General features: G+C 41.2%; 1 protein-coding gene across 1 annotated transcript in view; it reads left to right on the forward strand.

The window, feature by feature from the left end:
- Positions 1-18,023, forward strand: part of RERE (arginine-glutamic acid dipeptide repeats) — a 423,849-nt gene that overhangs the window by 196,875 nt on the left and 208,951 nt on the right. Inside the window, exon 4 of the mRNA XM_024750016.1 lies at positions 7,670-7,795. Within this exon, the coding sequence (XP_024605784.1) occupies positions 7,670-7,795 (126 nt within the window). The remainder of the gene's footprint in view (positions 1-7,669; positions 7,796-18,023) is intronic.

The raw sequence follows: 18,023 nt of genomic DNA on the forward strand, positions 1-18,023 counted from the left end.
GCTCCGGATGCGCAGGCTCAGCGGCCATGGCCCACGGGCCCAGCCGCTCCGCGGCATGTGGGATCTTCCCGGACCGGGGCATGAACCCGTGTGCCCTGCATCGGCAGGCGGACTCTCAACCGCTGCGCCACCAGTGAAGCCCTCCTTAGTTTTTTTTTTTTTTTTTTAATGCATTTTAAATGACTCCAAATGTCCAGTTAGTATATGCGATTGAGTTAGTTAAAAAGTTGCATGCCATTTATTTTTCTTTGTTCAAAAATTATCACGTAAGTAATAACATGCTTTTTGCTACTTTAAAAGAAAGTAAAATGGGCCATTTACTGCTAAGATTTCTTTATTCTTGGTAGGCTGCTTTTACCTTCTAGTTTTACAAGGTGGCCTTGCGGTTTAATCTTGTAAATCACATGCTTTCTGCTCAGATTTTATGTCAACATGAGGTTTTACCATTTTTTAGAGGTCTTTGCTATTTATTATATGTTGCCTTCCAAAGACTGTTTTTTACAGACGCTGCACTGACATCTGCAAATCTGGGCGGTGGCCTTGTTTCCGGAAGAGTTTTCTTTTGCTAGTGGTGCTGCTACTGCTCTTTCCCTGCTCGTTGTCTTTGTGTGTGATCTTTACCAGATGTAATACCACCACACCATGGAAAAGACAGCCGTGAAATAAAACGGCAGAGATTTTCCTTCTACCTATTAGAGTCTGAGCCCCTTTTGTACAATGTTTCCACGTCAGCAGGTGCCTTCGTGTTTGAATGGTGTCTCTTATGAAATGCTGATTACAATGTGATAGTTGCTGTTCAGGGCAGAGGTTCCTGCTGAGCTACAGTAATTGCTCAGGGTATTAACAGCAATAAAAGCAGAAACTTCTGTCATCAGGATTGGTCTAGTACAGCACATTAAAGCTGTCTGCAGAAACAGCGTGGGAAGTGGGGTGCTATAGGTTTAGATACCTTTTTCTAAGTCACTTACTGCTATGAGAGATGTTTTTGTTTGAGTTCTGTATTCAGCACGTATTCACAGTTTCTGTGTAAGAATAACAGGGATGTTGAAGACATATTTGCTCCTGGAAGGGATGTGTTTGTTGTCTGGATAGCCACTTCCTTTCCTTGTTTCTCAGTACTACTTCCAAAAAGATAACCTAATAGATAAGAATAATCATAGACGTCTTTTCCTTCTGCTTAACCTATAAGGGGAAAAGATGAACAGAAGGAAATGTTCTTTGTTTCTTTGCAAGATTTCAAGAAGAAGAAATTGGAGTTGGTTTTGCCCACAGCAGATACCATGCATGGCAAGTGGAACAGTGGAAAACAAAAACCCAATAGCTTTGACACGTTGTTGATTAGTTATGTATTTTATCTTTTTATGGTTTGAGGTTTAACTGAGAGATGTATTTCTTTGTTTATACCATAAATTAGAATCAGTCCTTTTAGCATGGTGAGTTTTGAGAACAAGATGTGTTTTGGGACTGTCAGAGGCACTGGGTGAACAGGAAGGGCAGGAAGGGGAGAAGGGCAGGAAGCTGGGAGAAGCAGAGGATTTCGGAGCAGCTGTGCATAGAGAGAGAGAGAGAGAGAGAGCGCGAGAGCACGAGTGCTCTCCCTGAGTCCTGCTGTATTGGTGCTTCTTCCCGTTGGATTCTTAGATTATCCTATTGTCTCTCCTGAGTAGAGGGCTCTTGGGCCAGCTTGAGCAGATCTCTAGTAAGCATGCATAACTGAAAGAGCCTGCTATCACATCTGCATATGCTGTGCTCCCATAGCTTTTCTAGGTCACTGTGTTTGCTTTGAGGGTTTTGTTCCCGAATGAGTCACTGTCACCACGGAGCAGTATAACCCAGAGTGCAGTTAGGAGCGTTTTGGGTTATCACCAGTGCCTTCGACAGGCATTTGTCGAAAGCCTACTTTGTGTTCTTTGTTGAGCGCAGCACCATAAGGGGGACTGAAGAATCTAAGATATAGTTCCTTCCCTCAGTGATCTTAGCTTGTGATTGGACAGACAGTGGCTGTGGTGTTACTGGATGTCAGCCCTCTTTGGGGAACCCTGAACAGGACTGATGTGGAGGAAGCCATTCACGTAATGTCCTAAGAACAAGATTCCTAACTTTTACTAAAAAACAGTAAGATTCCATTTTTATAGAAGTCCAGGCCTTAGCATAATAGAATTAATTTGCTATCTAGAAATAATCATGGATTCTGAGAATGCTTAACAAGGAGATGATTGAGATTAGTGGTTTCCATTCAGCATAACACCAAGGATCCTTGTTCCTTGTCTGGCTCTAATAGTGGTGCTTCGTACCTAATTCTTCATTCACAGTTAAGTAGTGGAAGCCATTCCTCTAATACTCTGCATGGGAATTCTGTGTGGATTCCTAATGAGTTTCTGTCGTTTGTTAAATAGAAAAAATATGATGTTTGTTTCCTTGAGTTATATAATTATCAGTTCTTTAGCTGTTACGTGAGATGAATTTTCAGGTCGGATAGGTAATTATTACAAATACTATTTTGAGCAGATACCATTGATTCATTTTTGCTCCTATTTGGCCTAGTAAAATGTAATTGTCTTTAAAATTAAACCTGACATTCCTTAGAGTTGGGGATGCGTCTTTTGTGATGTTAGGCTATTTCCAGTTGGCTTTTTAGGGCTCAGTGTGTTGTCACTGCCCTGCACGGGTGCATGTGCTCTCGTGTCGTTTCTGTCCCTAACAGCATACATTCTCAGTGCTGACTTTGAACATGGAGTAGTGGAGGGCGCCTGCCACTTGTTACCTTGGGGAAGGCACATCTCCATTGCTGCTGTGAGTGGGGGGCCGAGCTCGTTAAGGTGCAGCACCATGTACACCTCTTCGTTTCACAGTCAAATGTGAGCAGCTGGGGGAGGAACATTTGGAGTTTGCTTCCAGTTCCTGGTCTGTACCTGTAACCCTACGCAAAGGCTGGTCACCCCAGTGCAGCAATCAGGGTCTTCAGCTTAGGTTCCACTTACCGTTGAAATTGCCTTCTCTCCACCAAATTGAGTTTCTCAGAAGTGTATTAAAAGCAAGAAGCTGCTTTTCCTTCTTTAAAATGAAAACTTACTGAGAATAAGTAATCATATCTTCTCGTTTTTTTTGTTAGAGGCCTTTACATAGATAATGCTGGGAGATAAGGGAGGTTCCGTTAACATGCACTCTTGTGTACATACGTGTGTACACACAATGAGTTAGTTATCATTTATGTATTATACACCACAGTTATTTAATCCCACCCTGGTTGATGTGCCCACTCAGCACAGAATGTATGGTGTATGGGCATTCAGGAAATGGGCATCATTTTAATATTAGGTCAGCCTTGTATTGAAAACTTTTTGGGGTGGGGGACAGGAAATCTGCATTAATTTGAACATGGCTAATTCAGAATTTTAGATGTGATTCTGGGACTGAGTTGGGGGATGGTAGAGTGCATGGGTTGGGAGCTGGACTTTGACATCAGCTGGTCTGTTCCATCAGTTGCTATCTTCCATGACCTTGGGCAAGACACTAACCTTGCTGTACTTACCTATGAAGTTGGGATATAAAGCACCTACCTTGCAGATGGGTTGTTTTTAGATTAAAAGATCAAGCCTACAAAGTGGATAGTGCAGTGCCTGGGCCATGGGATGATCGTGACATTGACATTGAGTTGGTGCTCTAGGTTTAAGCTTTGTAAGGGCAGATACCACCACGTCTGTTTTACTCATTGATGTACATATACATTGCCCATATAAGATCCATACTAAATATTTACTGAATATTGAATGAAGTTACATTTCAGTGGAAAAAAATTGACTGGATAAAGTTTTCAAAAATCTTTAGTAGTTGTTTGATACAGTCCATGCATTAACTACAAATTAACCTTCCATTTATTAAACAGGCCAAAGAGATCTGCTTCGTTATCTTTAGTTAGCCTGCAATGTGTAGTATTTTATATATTTAAATAATAAAATTCTAAGAATATGTTAAACCTCAGTTTTAATTTTCTTCAGGAAGTTTATGTGAGTGTAGCCAAAGTCATAACATTTTTTAGGCATTCTGTTTCGAATTTTCTATGTCACTGACTTCTAGCAAAGATAAACGAGGACTTAGTCTATATGTAAACATCCCAGAGAAGGCCAGCAGATATGAAAAATGCCATAGGATGTGATGACTTGTTTCCGTGTGAAACAGTAGCTGTTTTCTCTTTTGGTTTTTTATAGTCCCTCAAGTTAGGCCTGCAGAATTGAGTCTATTTGTAGTTTCTTTTTCTCTTTACCCTCTTTGTTCATTCCCTGTAAAAAGGTCAGTACCACTTGGTTACAGCTTTGTGACTTGAGTGTAGTGTTGGATAATGAAGTGAAGACTTTGAAGTTTGTTATCAAGTGTTCTCAGTTTATGGAGTGAGGAGTTACATCTTAGTGGAAAGTACAGCAGAGACAGTTCTTTAGAAAGAGTTGTTCCTTTGTTAGTTTAATTGTTCTCACCTGTCAGGAGTGGGGGCATCGGTGGGACAGTGCTCTTATACAGTGATTTCTAGGTCAAGAAAAAGTTGGAAAAAAGAAGGAAATTTTGCCATTTGCAACAACATGAATGGACTTGGAGGGTACTTTGCTAAGTGAAGTAAGTCAGACAGAGAAAGACAAGCACTGTATGATATCACTTTAGTGTGGAATCTAAAAAATACAACAAGCTAGTGACTATAATTTAAAAAAAAAACAGACTTACAGATATAGAGAACAAATTAGCGTATCAGTGCGGAGAGGGAAGAGGGGAGGGGCAAGATAGGGGTAGGGGATAAAGAGGTACAAACGATTATGTGTAAAATAAGGTACAAGGATATATTGTACAACGGGGAATATACCGAATATTCTATAATAACTGGAAATGGACTATAATCTTTAAAAACTGTGAATCACTATATCGTATACCCGTATCTTATATAATATTGTACGTTGTATATACTTCAATTAAAAAAATAAAAGTAAAAAAGGGAAAAGGTTTGAATTACTGATTTGGTGCTAGAGTATTCCTCTGAAGGCCACACCTTCCCCTACCCCCACCTTCTTCGTTTAAAATAAAGGTCATGGTTGCTTAGTTGCTATCGATAAGCATTGTGATAAACTATAATGGGGTATTGAGCTTCCTCCATGCTGTGTTTGGAGTAACCCACCAATAATACATATATGTGCAAGGATTAAATGTCCTTTTCATGTTGGAATTTGAAGTTTATAACTTTGAGAGTGGGATGCTATCGCTTAGCCCTGAGTTTGATGGGCATAGTCAGATGCTGCGTTGTTGGGTATCTGCTGTGCCTGACCCCCACCTCCACCCCAGTTATAGGACAATCATGTTGAAAGTTATTCTCAATCACCACGGCCTCTTCGCGTGATACGAGTGTCAATTAAGTGGAAGGAAGTGGTGACACAAGTGAAAATCAAAGCGAGGCTTTGGGAATAAGTCATCTCAGAACATCTCATTGGTTCCATTTACTTAGCTTCTCAGTGGTCTGTTTTCACTCATGGCTGACAGTCATCGTAGGCCACGTGGTATTTAAAGTTTTAATGGTTCACGATTACTGTGAAGTTGGGTAGTTCATTTTCTCCTAATGTATTTGGATTTTAGGACTCTAAGAAATCACTTAAAAAGTTTAATTATATTTACTTCATAAACGATCTAAAAATGTTATTTTAATGGTAAACCTGTTCTCTATATGTAAAATTTTTTCAGTGCAGAAAACTCTAGGTATTCTGATGTTTTAAAAAAGGAACTTAAGAACGTTTGAGACGATCTGATATTTGCAGAGCGCTGCTGTGCAAGAATACTGGTAAAATCTTGTCATTCCAACTCTTATTTCTTAGAACTGGAAATTTGTAATTTGTGTATATGTGGTTGTTTGTGTTAAGGACCAACTCAAAATTATAGAAGAAAAAATCCATTAGAAGAAACGAAAGAAAATTAGGGCAACTGAGATCCTGTCAGCGTTTTCTGATTCATAAGTAAGAATAATGAAATGCTTTGAAATGATGCCTTTTTTCATGTTTAAAATGTTTTAATAATTACTTGAACTTTTGCACATTAAGTAATGCCAACATGCTTAGAAATGCTTCGCCAAGTGTCTTTCTGTTTGAAACCCTTGATTTGAATGAATAAGGATTTGAGTGGTCTGATTAACTCCTAGTGCAAGAGATTAACCACAGGTTCATTTTTATTTGATGCTTATATTAAAAGATCTTGAGTATACTGTACACTCTAGTGCACAGCTGAATCTTTGATTAGAAATTTGCAGTGCTGGTATGGGGAGGTGGGAGGGGTGTGGTGGAGAAGGCGACGGCTGCTAACACTTGCTGTCCGTGCAGGTCATGTATATTTACTGTCCGTGGGGGCAGTGGGGGTCAGAGACTGGCCGCACAGGAAGCATATATGGTGTGGGAGCCCGGGATGCTCTAGAGGGTCGTCTGTAGAGAAAGAAAAGAACAGAAAAGAAAAGCATGATGATAAAGACATGCCCAAGATTAGCTCTTTTTCTTGGGATTTATCTATTTTGTTTGTTTTCAGAGAGACATAAAAAGAAAATAAGTAGTTGATGGAGCATATTAAAATCTTGGACCACAGGAAGCTGTTAGAGAGTGATTCTTAGCTTTTTGAAATGAATTATATGTATCAGGACTCCCTAAAAATGATTTAATATGAAAAGTTTGCTTACCTGTAATTTAAAAACCATCTTAAGAACAGAAATTCACATAAGTATTTGGATTTTATGGGGTTTTTAGTTCATTAAAAACAACATGAAATTGGATTGGTTAGGTTTTGGGAAATGTTACGTACTCCCTAGAGTTTTTGAAAAGGGACATACTCAGACTGTCATCTGAACTATCTTTTTTTGGTACTTATCAGGACTGTGCTGGCTTTCAGAAGTTGCTCTTTAATATTTTGCTGGTTTTAAATGTTTTAAAAGTTTCTTTAAAAAAAAAAAAAAAGACATATGGTACATACCAAACTGGTTTTGCCCCTAAAAGAAATAATATCTTTCTTGAACTTTATGCTCCAGTCTGTTCATTACATTTACCTTGTGAGTAAATTAAAGCTTGTTTGAATGGTGTCTTCTTTTTCCTCTGGTGTTAAGCCTTTGTATGTTACCTTATCTTTAGCTTTACAAAATTAAACTAGGACTTTGAGAAAATGGTAGGATCTTTCTTTGAAGCCCCTGCCCCCAGTACCTTGAGCATTTCCTTCTGAAGTACCTGTCCTATGCCTCTGGCATCTCTCCTTAGAAACTCTTCTGAAAGCTCAGTTTGTCCACTGGTGGTTTATTTTATAGTCATGTTTATCTGACACCATTGCATTTTTGTTTTTGTTATAAGCAAAGCATGCCACTGTCACGGTGCTTTGACACTGTGTCACATCTTAACTTGGTTATTTTGAGGGGCACACACCATACCGCTTTATGACAGGCCCATACTGAGAGTGTGGAGCCAGAGGGTCGTATGTTCACGCTGGAGAAAGGAAGCAGCTCTGACTGATGTGTGGAGTTTAACTTTAGTGGCAGAACAGGCTCGCTGAGACTTCAGAGGCCACCTGCTAAAGGATTTGTTCAGCTGCCTGCTTGTGTGCTGAGTGCCCCTAGTAACCAGGGTATGAGAGGACATTGGGCCTGTTAACTTAAAACTTTTTTCTCTTTTAGGTCCACAACTCCCAGGCCTGTTGCAGATCTCCACCTCCTGCTTTGTGCGACCCCCCAGCATGCTCTCTGCCGGTGGCAGCACAGCCGCCACAGCATCTTTCTGAAGCCGGGAGAGGGCCTGTAGGGGTAAGGAGAATCCCGTTTTTAAAAGCTCTCAATATTTTATATCCCACAGGGTATAAAATAGGAATATCACCTCCCTCCCCAGAGCCCCTTTAAAAGTGTGCTGTATCGTATGTGTTCTTAAAGGAGTAACAAGTACACGCACAGAGGAAGCAAAATACGGGACTTGCCTTACCCCTCTAGGACAGTTCCAGAAGTCGGGGGGCTTGGTGGTGGAGGGGTGTTGGCACCAGCAGAGAGCATGCTGGGCCGCTGCAAGGAGCAGGAGCTGGCAATCAGCAGCGAGTATGGACGTTGGCGACTGAAATAGGGGAAAAGGGGGTAAGTCTGAGTCCGCGTGCGGACTGCACCTCTCCCCAGGATCACCGGGACTTGTGGCCCGTGAGTCTAAACTGTATGGACGTTGGCGACTGAAATAGGGGAAAAGGGGGGAAGTCTGAGTCCGCGTGCGGACTGCCCCTCTCCCCAGGATCACCGGGACTTGTGGCCCGTGAGTCTAAACTGTATGGACGTTAGCGACTGAAATAGGGGAAAAGGGGGGAAGTCTGAGTCCGCGTGCGGACTGCCCCTCTCCCCAGGATCACCGGGACTTGTGGCCCGTGAGTCTAAACTGTATGGACGTTAGCGACTGAAATAGGGGAAAAGGGGGGAAGTCTGAGTCCGCGTGCGGACTGCCCCTCTCCCCAGGATCACCGGGACTTGTGGCCCGTGAGTCTAAACTGTATGGACGTTAGCGACTGAAATAGGGGAAAAGGGGGGAAGTCTGAGTCCGCGTGCGGACTGCACCTTTCCCCAGGATCACCGGGGCTTGTGGCCCGTGAGTCTAAACTGTTCGGGCTGCTGCCCTCTCCGGTGACCTTCGGTAGAGTATTGCTCAGAGGTAGCTGGGCTTTTCTGCAGGGCCGGATACAGAATAAACGTTTGAAAGGCTTGGGCTGGGGAGTAGATGGAGTGCTCTCAGCTGTACCCCGGCAAATCCTCTGTTACCTGGTGATGATGTGGGGCGTTACGTGAGGTGAAGCAGGATGCAGTGTCTTCAGCTCTTTGTCCCCTGGAGCACAGGGCCTGGTGTTAGTGATCCATGAGGGTTACTTTTGTGCCGTGTGCCTCACCTTTTCTGGAAGCTCGGTGTACACACCTGTCTTCATTTTCCTTCCTTCATGAGGATTTAATGCTCAAGTTCTCTGAAGGACAGGTGTTTATTGTTCTGATTGACCGCTGCTAGTCACTAAAGAAGGTTAAGACTGTCTTTCCCTTGTTTTACCTAATCTGACCCTGGGGCTCAAACTCGTGCTTGATTAGGAAATAACACAAGAGAATAGCCCTCGTACATGCATGCACAGATCCAGATACTGGCAATATGCAGCGACTTGTTCACTTGCCGTGTAGCATATTAGTATCTTGAGACTAGGAAAAGAGAGCGCTCCCGATGGCCTGTAGCAGCGCTTGGGAAAGTTTTGGGAAGGTAGCTAGGTACTGAGGAGCCGGGTGTGTTTTTGGTACACCAGTAACACGTGGGCAGGCAGAGTGGAGGAGCTCGCCAGGTGTACGTGTCAGCCTGTCCTTATAAGCAACGTAGGCAGTGAGCCTGGTGAAGCTGGGAGTTGTGAGAAGATGCCGCAGGACGTCAAAGAAGAGCACAGGTTAGTGGGTCCTGGGAGGCAGAGGTGGGGATCCCAATGGGGCCGGATCATTGAGGGTCTGAAAGGTTAGACAAGGTGACATTTTATGTTCTAGGCCGAAGAGAGCCTTTGCAGGCTTTTGTATTGCGGGCAGGCCGATCTGCAGATCACTGCTTAAGAAGATTCATTGGGTAGAGTGTGGAGTGGGGAAAGACTGTAAAAGTTCCAATTAGGTGGCTAGGACTGTCATCCATGCATAAAATGAAGAGGACCAAGACAACGGAGATGGGACATTAATAGTTGTAATAAAATCAGGAATAATTGTCACAACATTTTCATGTTTAGTTAGTTGCCACTGTAATTTATCAAGAATTAGACCAGAGAAAAAGGTTCACATTATGGAAGCCTTGGAAGTCTTGATACAATAGCCATTCACAATGGAAGATAAAACCCAACGTAGTGGATAAAAATCTAATTTTAATCCCTGGAGAGATACTGACAGCTTAAGGGACAAATTAGCAGAGTCCCAACTTGACTGCATACTTCAAAAGCTTCAGCCTTTACCAGTTACCATCGTGTGTGTGTGTGTGTGTGTGTGTGTGTGTGTGTGTGTGTGTGTGTGTGAGAGTGTGAGAGAGAGAGAGAGAGAAATGGTTATCTTTCAGGCCAATATTATCTTTATTCTCTAATCAGTGTCAATGTCATTGTTAGACTGTTTCATTTACTGCAATACCCACTAACCAGGATTTGCTGAATGGTTTTAAAGTTTTGCCCATAATTGATATGTAGTAAACTTTTTATATTAGCATTAGTGATGACGAGTATTTATTTTTTTAGCGGTAAAAATATTGTGTCCACTAGGGATTTAAATAAGTTCATGGTGGGTGGTATTCTCAGATACCGTCATATGTAGGTTGGAGAAGATTCTGTAGTACGATGATAAATCTTCTTTCAGTCAGGATGATGCTGCATAAAGCTCACGTATTGATTGTTCTTTAACAACGCTTCGTGCTGCCAAAGTCATTTGAGCTGGATCTGAATTGGATCCAGTTGGCCAAGCTCCCCTCCATGTGTGGAGTTCTCATAAATCCTGCAGGCACACACATCTAATACAGTGTAATGAGAGAGCTACTGGGAGAAAAAATTGATTACAGGGTTGCAGACAATATCATTAACGTTTCCTGCCGTGATACACCAGATGTCTTCCCTAATAGACTGTTTTTGTTAATTTAGTTTTTATAGGATAGCATTGATTGCATCATAATTTAACTTCCTTTGCATATTCAGATATAGGTGATCTCTGTATACAAATGATGGCATCAACTCATAAGATTTAATTTTATTAATTTTTTATCTGTTCATTTAAAAAGTATTTGTGCTAGAAGGGCAACATTTTTACTTGTTCCCGAGAATCTGTTAGCTTCGATGTCTTCTAGCAAGAATTACTGATTTACTGGTAGTTGGTGGGAGGGAGGTGAGAAGGCAAAGAAAACATTGCCCAGATCCTCCCCAGACAGGACAGAGATCATCCAGCACCCCCAGCTGTTCCCAGTATCAGGGGGTTTAATTGGCGTGACAGAGGCTCTGTCCAAAGCAGAGAAGGTGCAGCCATTTAAAGGGGATTTAAAATGCACATTCATTTCCACTGTCATGAATGTGGCTCTGCGGGCTGGAATGCTCGTTGGGTGCACCCATCCTCTCCTCACTGAAAAATCAGTACTCCTCACTTTGGTATTTAGTTATTTAGCATTTTTATTTTTCAGTCGTATCTTTTTGTGTGTTTAAGACCTCCGTGGAGTGGCTAACATATATAAATAAGACAACATTGCAGTAGTGGGTCGAGCTATTTTATTTAAGTTACTTTAAAAAATGTTCATAGCTGCTTTATTCACAATAGAAAAATACTGGAAAGAGTCCAGATGTTCTTTGGTGAGTGATTGAACCAAGTCATTATTTTTTTAACGACTGGTTTTGTTTTGGGGGCATTATCCTTTAGAGAACAATTTTTTCTCTTGATGAGTTCCTGTGTAACATAGGATGCGTTAATCAGCCTTTCTAACCCTTAGTCTTCTCACCTCTAAAATGGGCACAGTATGACTGTTTACCTCAAAGGGTTGTTACAAAGGTGATGAAGTAATTCATTAGGTTGCTTAGCATCATGCAGGCCTATAATAAGCATTATCTCTTATCACAGTGGGTTTTGTTGTACAGACTCAGGGTTAAATAATTTACTAGTTTTCTGGACATTCTTAATCTGAAGCCCATAGGCCCCTAGGTGGTCTCCTTGAGTTTAAGAGCGTCTATGAACTTTCTGGAATCGCTTGCAAAGTCTTATACGTACGTGCATTTCCCTGGAGAGAATATATACTTTTCAACCATGGATGATAATCAGTAGATTCCTAAAATGTTGAAAAAAATTTAAAAATTAAGTTTAAAAACTGCTATTCTCTAAAGCCTCTTGAGGTGGGTCACTCAAAACCTCAAATCGGGAAAGTAACCGTTAAAATTATATAAATATTTAAAAAATTTCTTTAATTGAGGCTCTTTTCCAAGTAAAGGCTATAATTAAAACCCTGAAAAAACAAACACACACCCCTCAAATCAGCTAGCTGTTACGGAAGTCAACTAACGTGGAACGTTTACTTTGTGCCTAGGCACACTGCTACTCTTTTCACGTAGCTTAACCCGTTTGATCTCCACAACAATCTGTGATATTTATTTCATTTTGTACGTGAGAAAACTTGAGGTTTGCGCTCATATAAAATCTTGCCTTTGTATAAAAATCTGGCAGGACTGAGGTTTAACTCAGGAACTCACCTGGCCATGGGTAATCTTGGTTGTGCCCCTGGCTGACTTTGTACTGCATGGGTGACCCCTGCCTCGATGCCCCTTCGCCTTCACTTTACTAGTGAGTTTCTCAGCTGACGTGCTTGCTGCTCATTCACTTTGGAGAGTAGAAGGCTTCTGCCACTGAGAGTTTTACAGGCTGGCCTTTCCCCTGAATAGATGGACGGTGGTGTTAACAGCATGGTGTGGGAACCCTGTTTAGTATTGGTGAGTTTTCTTTTCCTGTTAGCACTTGTGGTGGTCCTATCTTACTGTCCTTTTGTTTAAAAAAAAATGCCTGACCGGCAGACCCCAACGATGAGCTCCCTTCTCACTTAACAGCATCTGTGTACATTTGAAAAATGACCCTTGCAGTCTGCGTGTGTGTTAGTCTGCATTTGTTTCAGATAAAACTTTGTGCGTGTGAGAAATTGGGCTTTGCATGTCCCTTGGAATAAATCCAGTACCCTGATCTAGACAGACCTACTTCACGAACACAGAGCAGGAAGCCGGGGTCCAGTGGCTCACCCCAAACCCCTGCTTCATGCGGCACTGCTTAGGCCCAAGTCTCTTGGGTCTCTGGTTGGTGTTCTTCCCATTGCTCCTTGCTACCGTCCTTGACCATTGGGTGTTCTTAGAGCCAGCCCATGTGATAACACCATTTATTTCTTTAGAAGCTGAGAATACTTTGCCTAATAATCTAGTTTAGACTTTTTGACTGAGTCTCAAGCCACTGTTAAAACAGTATTATCTTTTGCTTACGTAAGGCATTTATCATTTTAAAGTATCATTTCTAACACTGGTACTTCTCATACTTGGGACTTTTGGTACCATTTAATAATTAAAAGTGAACATTTATTATAAAATGCTGTCTTAAAAGTAAAGTTAATTATATTTCTTACCTGCTTGGTGCTTATAAAGAACTGTCATCTTGTTGCTTCTTTAGCTGTACAGGAGGTTTTAAGGATATCCTGCTTTTTTCAGAGTTTACTGTAGCTTCCCCAACTGCCACTAAGTATGCCAAAAATAACCATTGTCTTTTATATTTGATTGTAGTGAAAGGTGTTAAAACCACTGATTTTCAGAAAAATTGCCAAGACAGGTGCTATATTAATTTAGAGATTAATCCATCTACCCTAAATGAAAGATAATTTATAGCTGTTGAATTTTTTTTTTTTTTGCGGTACGCGGGCCTCTCGCTGTTGTGGCCTCTCCCGTTGCGGAGCACAGGCTCCGGACGCGCAGGCTCAGCGGCCATGGCTCACGGGCCTAACTGCTCCGCGGCACGTGGGATCCTCCCGGACAGGGACACGAACCCATGTCCCCTGCATCGGCAGGCGGACTCTCAACCACTGCGCTACCAGGGAAGCCCTAGCTGTTGAATTTTAATGTAGCAAGTTTAAAAAATTCTTAAAACACCCAATTGACCAGTATTAGTATTAGCAAGCGTATAACCTGCTTCCGGGTGAATTCCTTTCCTTGGGAGAAGTTGTTTTCACAGTCTGCTCTCCCTTAGAAGCTGGACGTCAGCTAATTTGTTCTTAAGGCTATCTTCCATTATATTCCTCTGCTCTTTTTTCTTACAGAAGGGACATCATGATAGCCGCATTTTTCAGAACACAGATTTGAAGAACCTTATGATTTTAAAAAACTGCCTGCTGTTTTAAGCAGTCTTTTTGTTGCCATAGATCTGTATGAAACATAGTGATCACGTTTAGGTTTTATTGAGCTTTCCCTTCTTTCAGGGATAATGCATCACCCTTCATTACCTAAAGGCACTGTTAGGCCCTTCAGCTTTGCCTTTTTAGGGCTGTTTCATACTGTTTGAAAAATGCCTAAGCAAATATATGGGGTTCCCAGGCTTTACAAGTTCTCCAGAATCAGTTTTATTAATATAAATTGCCAAAGAAATTTCAGCACATGGAGGTGTAGAGCTTGCAGTTTTGTTTAGCTTAAACTTTGTGTGTTACGCCTCCTTTTAGGACCTCATAGTATTTTTAGTGACAATATCTCTTACAACTATCAAGGCCTTCAGTTTTTCTAAGGGCCTGGGGTCAAGGTTAAGTAATATACCTAAGGTTAATTGATCCTTTCCAGAGTCTAGACATTGTTACGCCTCATGCCTGGAAGTTGGCATTTTCTGGTTTTATCTTTGATCTCCTGTTGTACAGTTAGATTGAATGTCAGGTACTTGTCATTTTTTTCCTTTCTTTCCTTTGTAAATAGACTTTATTTTTTAGAGCAGTTTTAGGATCACAGCAAAAATTGAGTGGAAGGCACAGAGATTTCCCATATACCTCCTACCCTATACATGAGTGGCCTCTCCCATTAGCAAAACCAGAGTGATACATATGTTACAGTTGATGAATCCACAGGTCATTGTCACATCCTTATCATCCAAAGTGCATAGCTTACATTAGGGTTCACTTTCAGGGTGTTGTACATTCTTTGGGTTTGGACAAGTTTCTAATGCCATGTATCCACCATTAGAGCTCCATACCGAGTAGTTTCACTGCCCTAAACATCCTCTGTGCTTTGCCTATTCATCCCTCCTTTCCTTCTGACCCCTGGCAACCACTGATCTCTTTGCTCTCTCCATGGTTTTGACTTCTGCAGAATGTCATATAGTTTGAATCACACAATATGTAACCTTCTCAGATTGGCTTCTCTCACTTAGTAGTGTACCCTTAAGATTCCTCCGTGTCTTTTCATGGTGTAACAGTTGAATAATATTTCACGCTGAATAATATTCCACAGTTTGTTTATCCTTTCGCCCACCGAAAGCTACCTTTGTTCCTCCAGGGTTTAGCAATTATGAATAAAGCTGCTGTAACGTCCATTATAGCAGGTTATTGCGTGGATGTAAGTTTTTAACTCCTTCGGGAGCCTCGTTGCAGGATTTTCCGGTAAGAGTGTGTTTAATTTTCTAAGAAACAACCGAAGTGTTTCCCAAAGTTAGCCGTAGCAGTCTGCGTTCCCACCAGCAGTGAATGAAAAGTTCCTGTTGCTCCACATCCTCACCAACATTTGGTGTTGTCGGTGTTCTGGATTTTGGCTGTCCTGTTAGGCCTGTTAGTGGTATTTCACTGTTGTCTGAATTTGCATTTTCCTGATGACATACGATGTGGAGTATCTTTTGTTAGGGGCTCTGGCCCATTTTCAAATCAGGCTGTTTATTTTTTTAATGTTGAGCGTTAAGAGCTCTTTGTGTATTTTGCATGACAGTTCTTTATCAGACGTGTCTTTTGCAAATATTTTCTCCTAGTCTGTGGTTTGTCCTTTGCTTTTCTTGACAGTGTCTTTTACAGAGCAGAGGTTTTTCATTTTAACGAATCCAGCTTATCAGTTCGTTCCTTCGTGGATTGTGCCTTTAGTATTGAATCTGAAAAGTGATCTCCATACCCAAGGCCATTCAGATTTCATTCTGTGTTATCTTCTTACAGGGTTTTTATAGTTTTGCATTTTACATTTAGGTCTGTGATCCATTTTGAGTTGATTTTTGTGTCTAGGTTCTTTTATTTTGTGGGCGGGTGGGGGAGGGCATGTAGGTATCCAGTTGTTCAGCACCATTTGTTGTAAAAATTATCTTTTCTCTATTGCATTGCCTTTCCTCCTTTGTCAGTTGACTCTATTTATGTGAGTCTGTTTCTGGGCTCGCTAATCTATTCCATTGCTCTGAACTGAGTGTAAAATGCAGACATCTTGACTGACTGTTTACTCCTAAATACTTAGGTGTGTATTTTGTAAGAACAAGGACATTCGTTTATATAGCCACTATACAGTTATCAAAATCAGGAGGTCTAACAGCGCCACAATACTAATCGAATCTATAGACATCCACATTTTGTCACAGATCCCAGTAATGCCCTCTGTAGCAATTTGTTTTTCTGGCCTGATATCCAAACCAGCATCACACATCTGTCTACCATGTCCCTTTGGTCTCCTTTAATCTGGAACAGTTCCTTAGCCTTTCTTTGTCTTTCACGACATTGACATGTTTTGGAAGAGTGCAGTTCAGTTTTCTGTAGTTTGCTGCTTCCTAGTTATTAGCTGAAGGTTATGCATTCTAGGCAGGGCTGTTACATTAGTGGTGTTGTGTCCTAGGTGCCTTACATTAGAGGACACGGGATACCAGTTTGTCACATTGTTGGTGACAGCAACTTGGATCACTTGGATAAGTTACTAACTTTCCCTTTGTAATTAATAGGTAATTGGTAGGGGGAAACTTTGAGAACATGTAAATATCCTGTTTGTCATCAGATTTTCACCCACTAATATTAGCACCTATTTTATTTTTTGCCTGAATCACTGTGGTGATTGTGGAATGCACTTCTTTTTCTTTCTCCCCTCAAACTCTGTCTTTGAGAAATAGATCAGAATTCACCTACCATTAACTCAAAGGTGGGATTTTTGAGTCAAGTGGAAGAAAGAAAGGGAGAGAGGGAGGGAGAGAGGAAGAGAAGGAAGGGAAGGGGGGAGGGAGGGAGGGGAGAGGGAGAGAGGAAGAGAGAGAGACAGAGAGAGAGACAGAGAGAGAGAGAGAGACAGGCAGGTGAGGAGGAAGCCCTCAGAACATTTGAGCCCTCAGGGTGTTTTTCATTTTTAGCAACACAAGGACTTAATGAAATTTCATTATTTTTGTAGAAAGAGGAAAAACCTGTAATGGTGTTTTTTTCCATTTTTACGCTCCAGAGGAGAGAAGAGCTGCTTAGAAGTAATAGATCATGGAAGTGGTTTAAAAAAATACACATTTTTACTGCTGAAATAATGGTGTTGGTTTGATTCATGTTGGCAACATTTACTAGTGATCAAGTTACTTCATCTCGTTGCACCTCAGTTTCCTCACTTTTAAAGCCAGAGTATTACTTCAGTAGTTCTGGAGTGAAGCCCAGGAATCCACAGTTTTTCCAAGCACTCCCCGGGATATCTTATGGGCAGCCAGCTTTAGCACATGGAAGTCTGCCACCAGTGACTGTTATAGTTGCAGATCCGATCCTGTCCTTTGCAGGATGTAGATAGAGTTCTTTTAGTGCAGTTCCAGGACCTCTTATGTTTCTTAAACCTCAGTATTTTATGCCCTTAAAAAATTTGTTTTTGTGGTTCTCCCATTTTAACTTAATTTCCTACCTTCCCCAGCACACAAATTAGGTATAATCTGCATGTTTAAATCCCTAATATAGCGTTCAGAGACAATTTATAGATAAATTCAAACCAAACTACAAAACCAATAAAACTCTAACTACCAGTATTAATTTGATAGAATGGGTGATGATGTTTTGATGAAATGACATAGTCACTTGTGACATAAATTTGTTACTGATTGCTTATGGCCCAGATTATTGGGGGCCGGGGGCTGGTGTATAATGTGTTTAGATTACTGGGTTCCTTGTGGTGACTCATTTCTTCTCTTGATTTCATTTTTGTTATTATCACTGAGAAACCTCTCTAAGTGTAGCTACCATGTTGTGACTTTGCCCTTACCTGGCACCACCGTGGCATGTTGGGTTTATCTTGTTTACATACTAGCTTGTGATAATTATCGTAGTGCTGCTTAGTTTTTGATTGTATGTAAACATTCAGAGTCAAAATCATGTAGCTTGAAACTCTTAATGAAATTATAAAATAGGTAATCCAGAAAATGAGTCTGTTAAAAAATTTAAGATATACATTGAAATGAAAATAAAAGCTAGCCCTCTCCTGCTTCCACCTCCCCATCTCTTGCTCCTCTCTGAGGGAGACAGTTAGCCAGCATCCCTGACATCATGCATGGCTACTTTGTACAT

Source organism: Neophocaena asiaeorientalis, unplaced genomic scaffold (assembly GCF_003031525.2).
Source record: "Neophocaena asiaeorientalis asiaeorientalis breed wild unplaced genomic scaffold, Neophocaena_asiaeorientalis_V1.1 scaffold275, whole genome shotgun sequence".
Taxonomy (NCBI): Eukaryota; Metazoa; Chordata; class Mammalia; order Artiodactyla; family Phocoenidae; genus Neophocaena; species Neophocaena asiaeorientalis.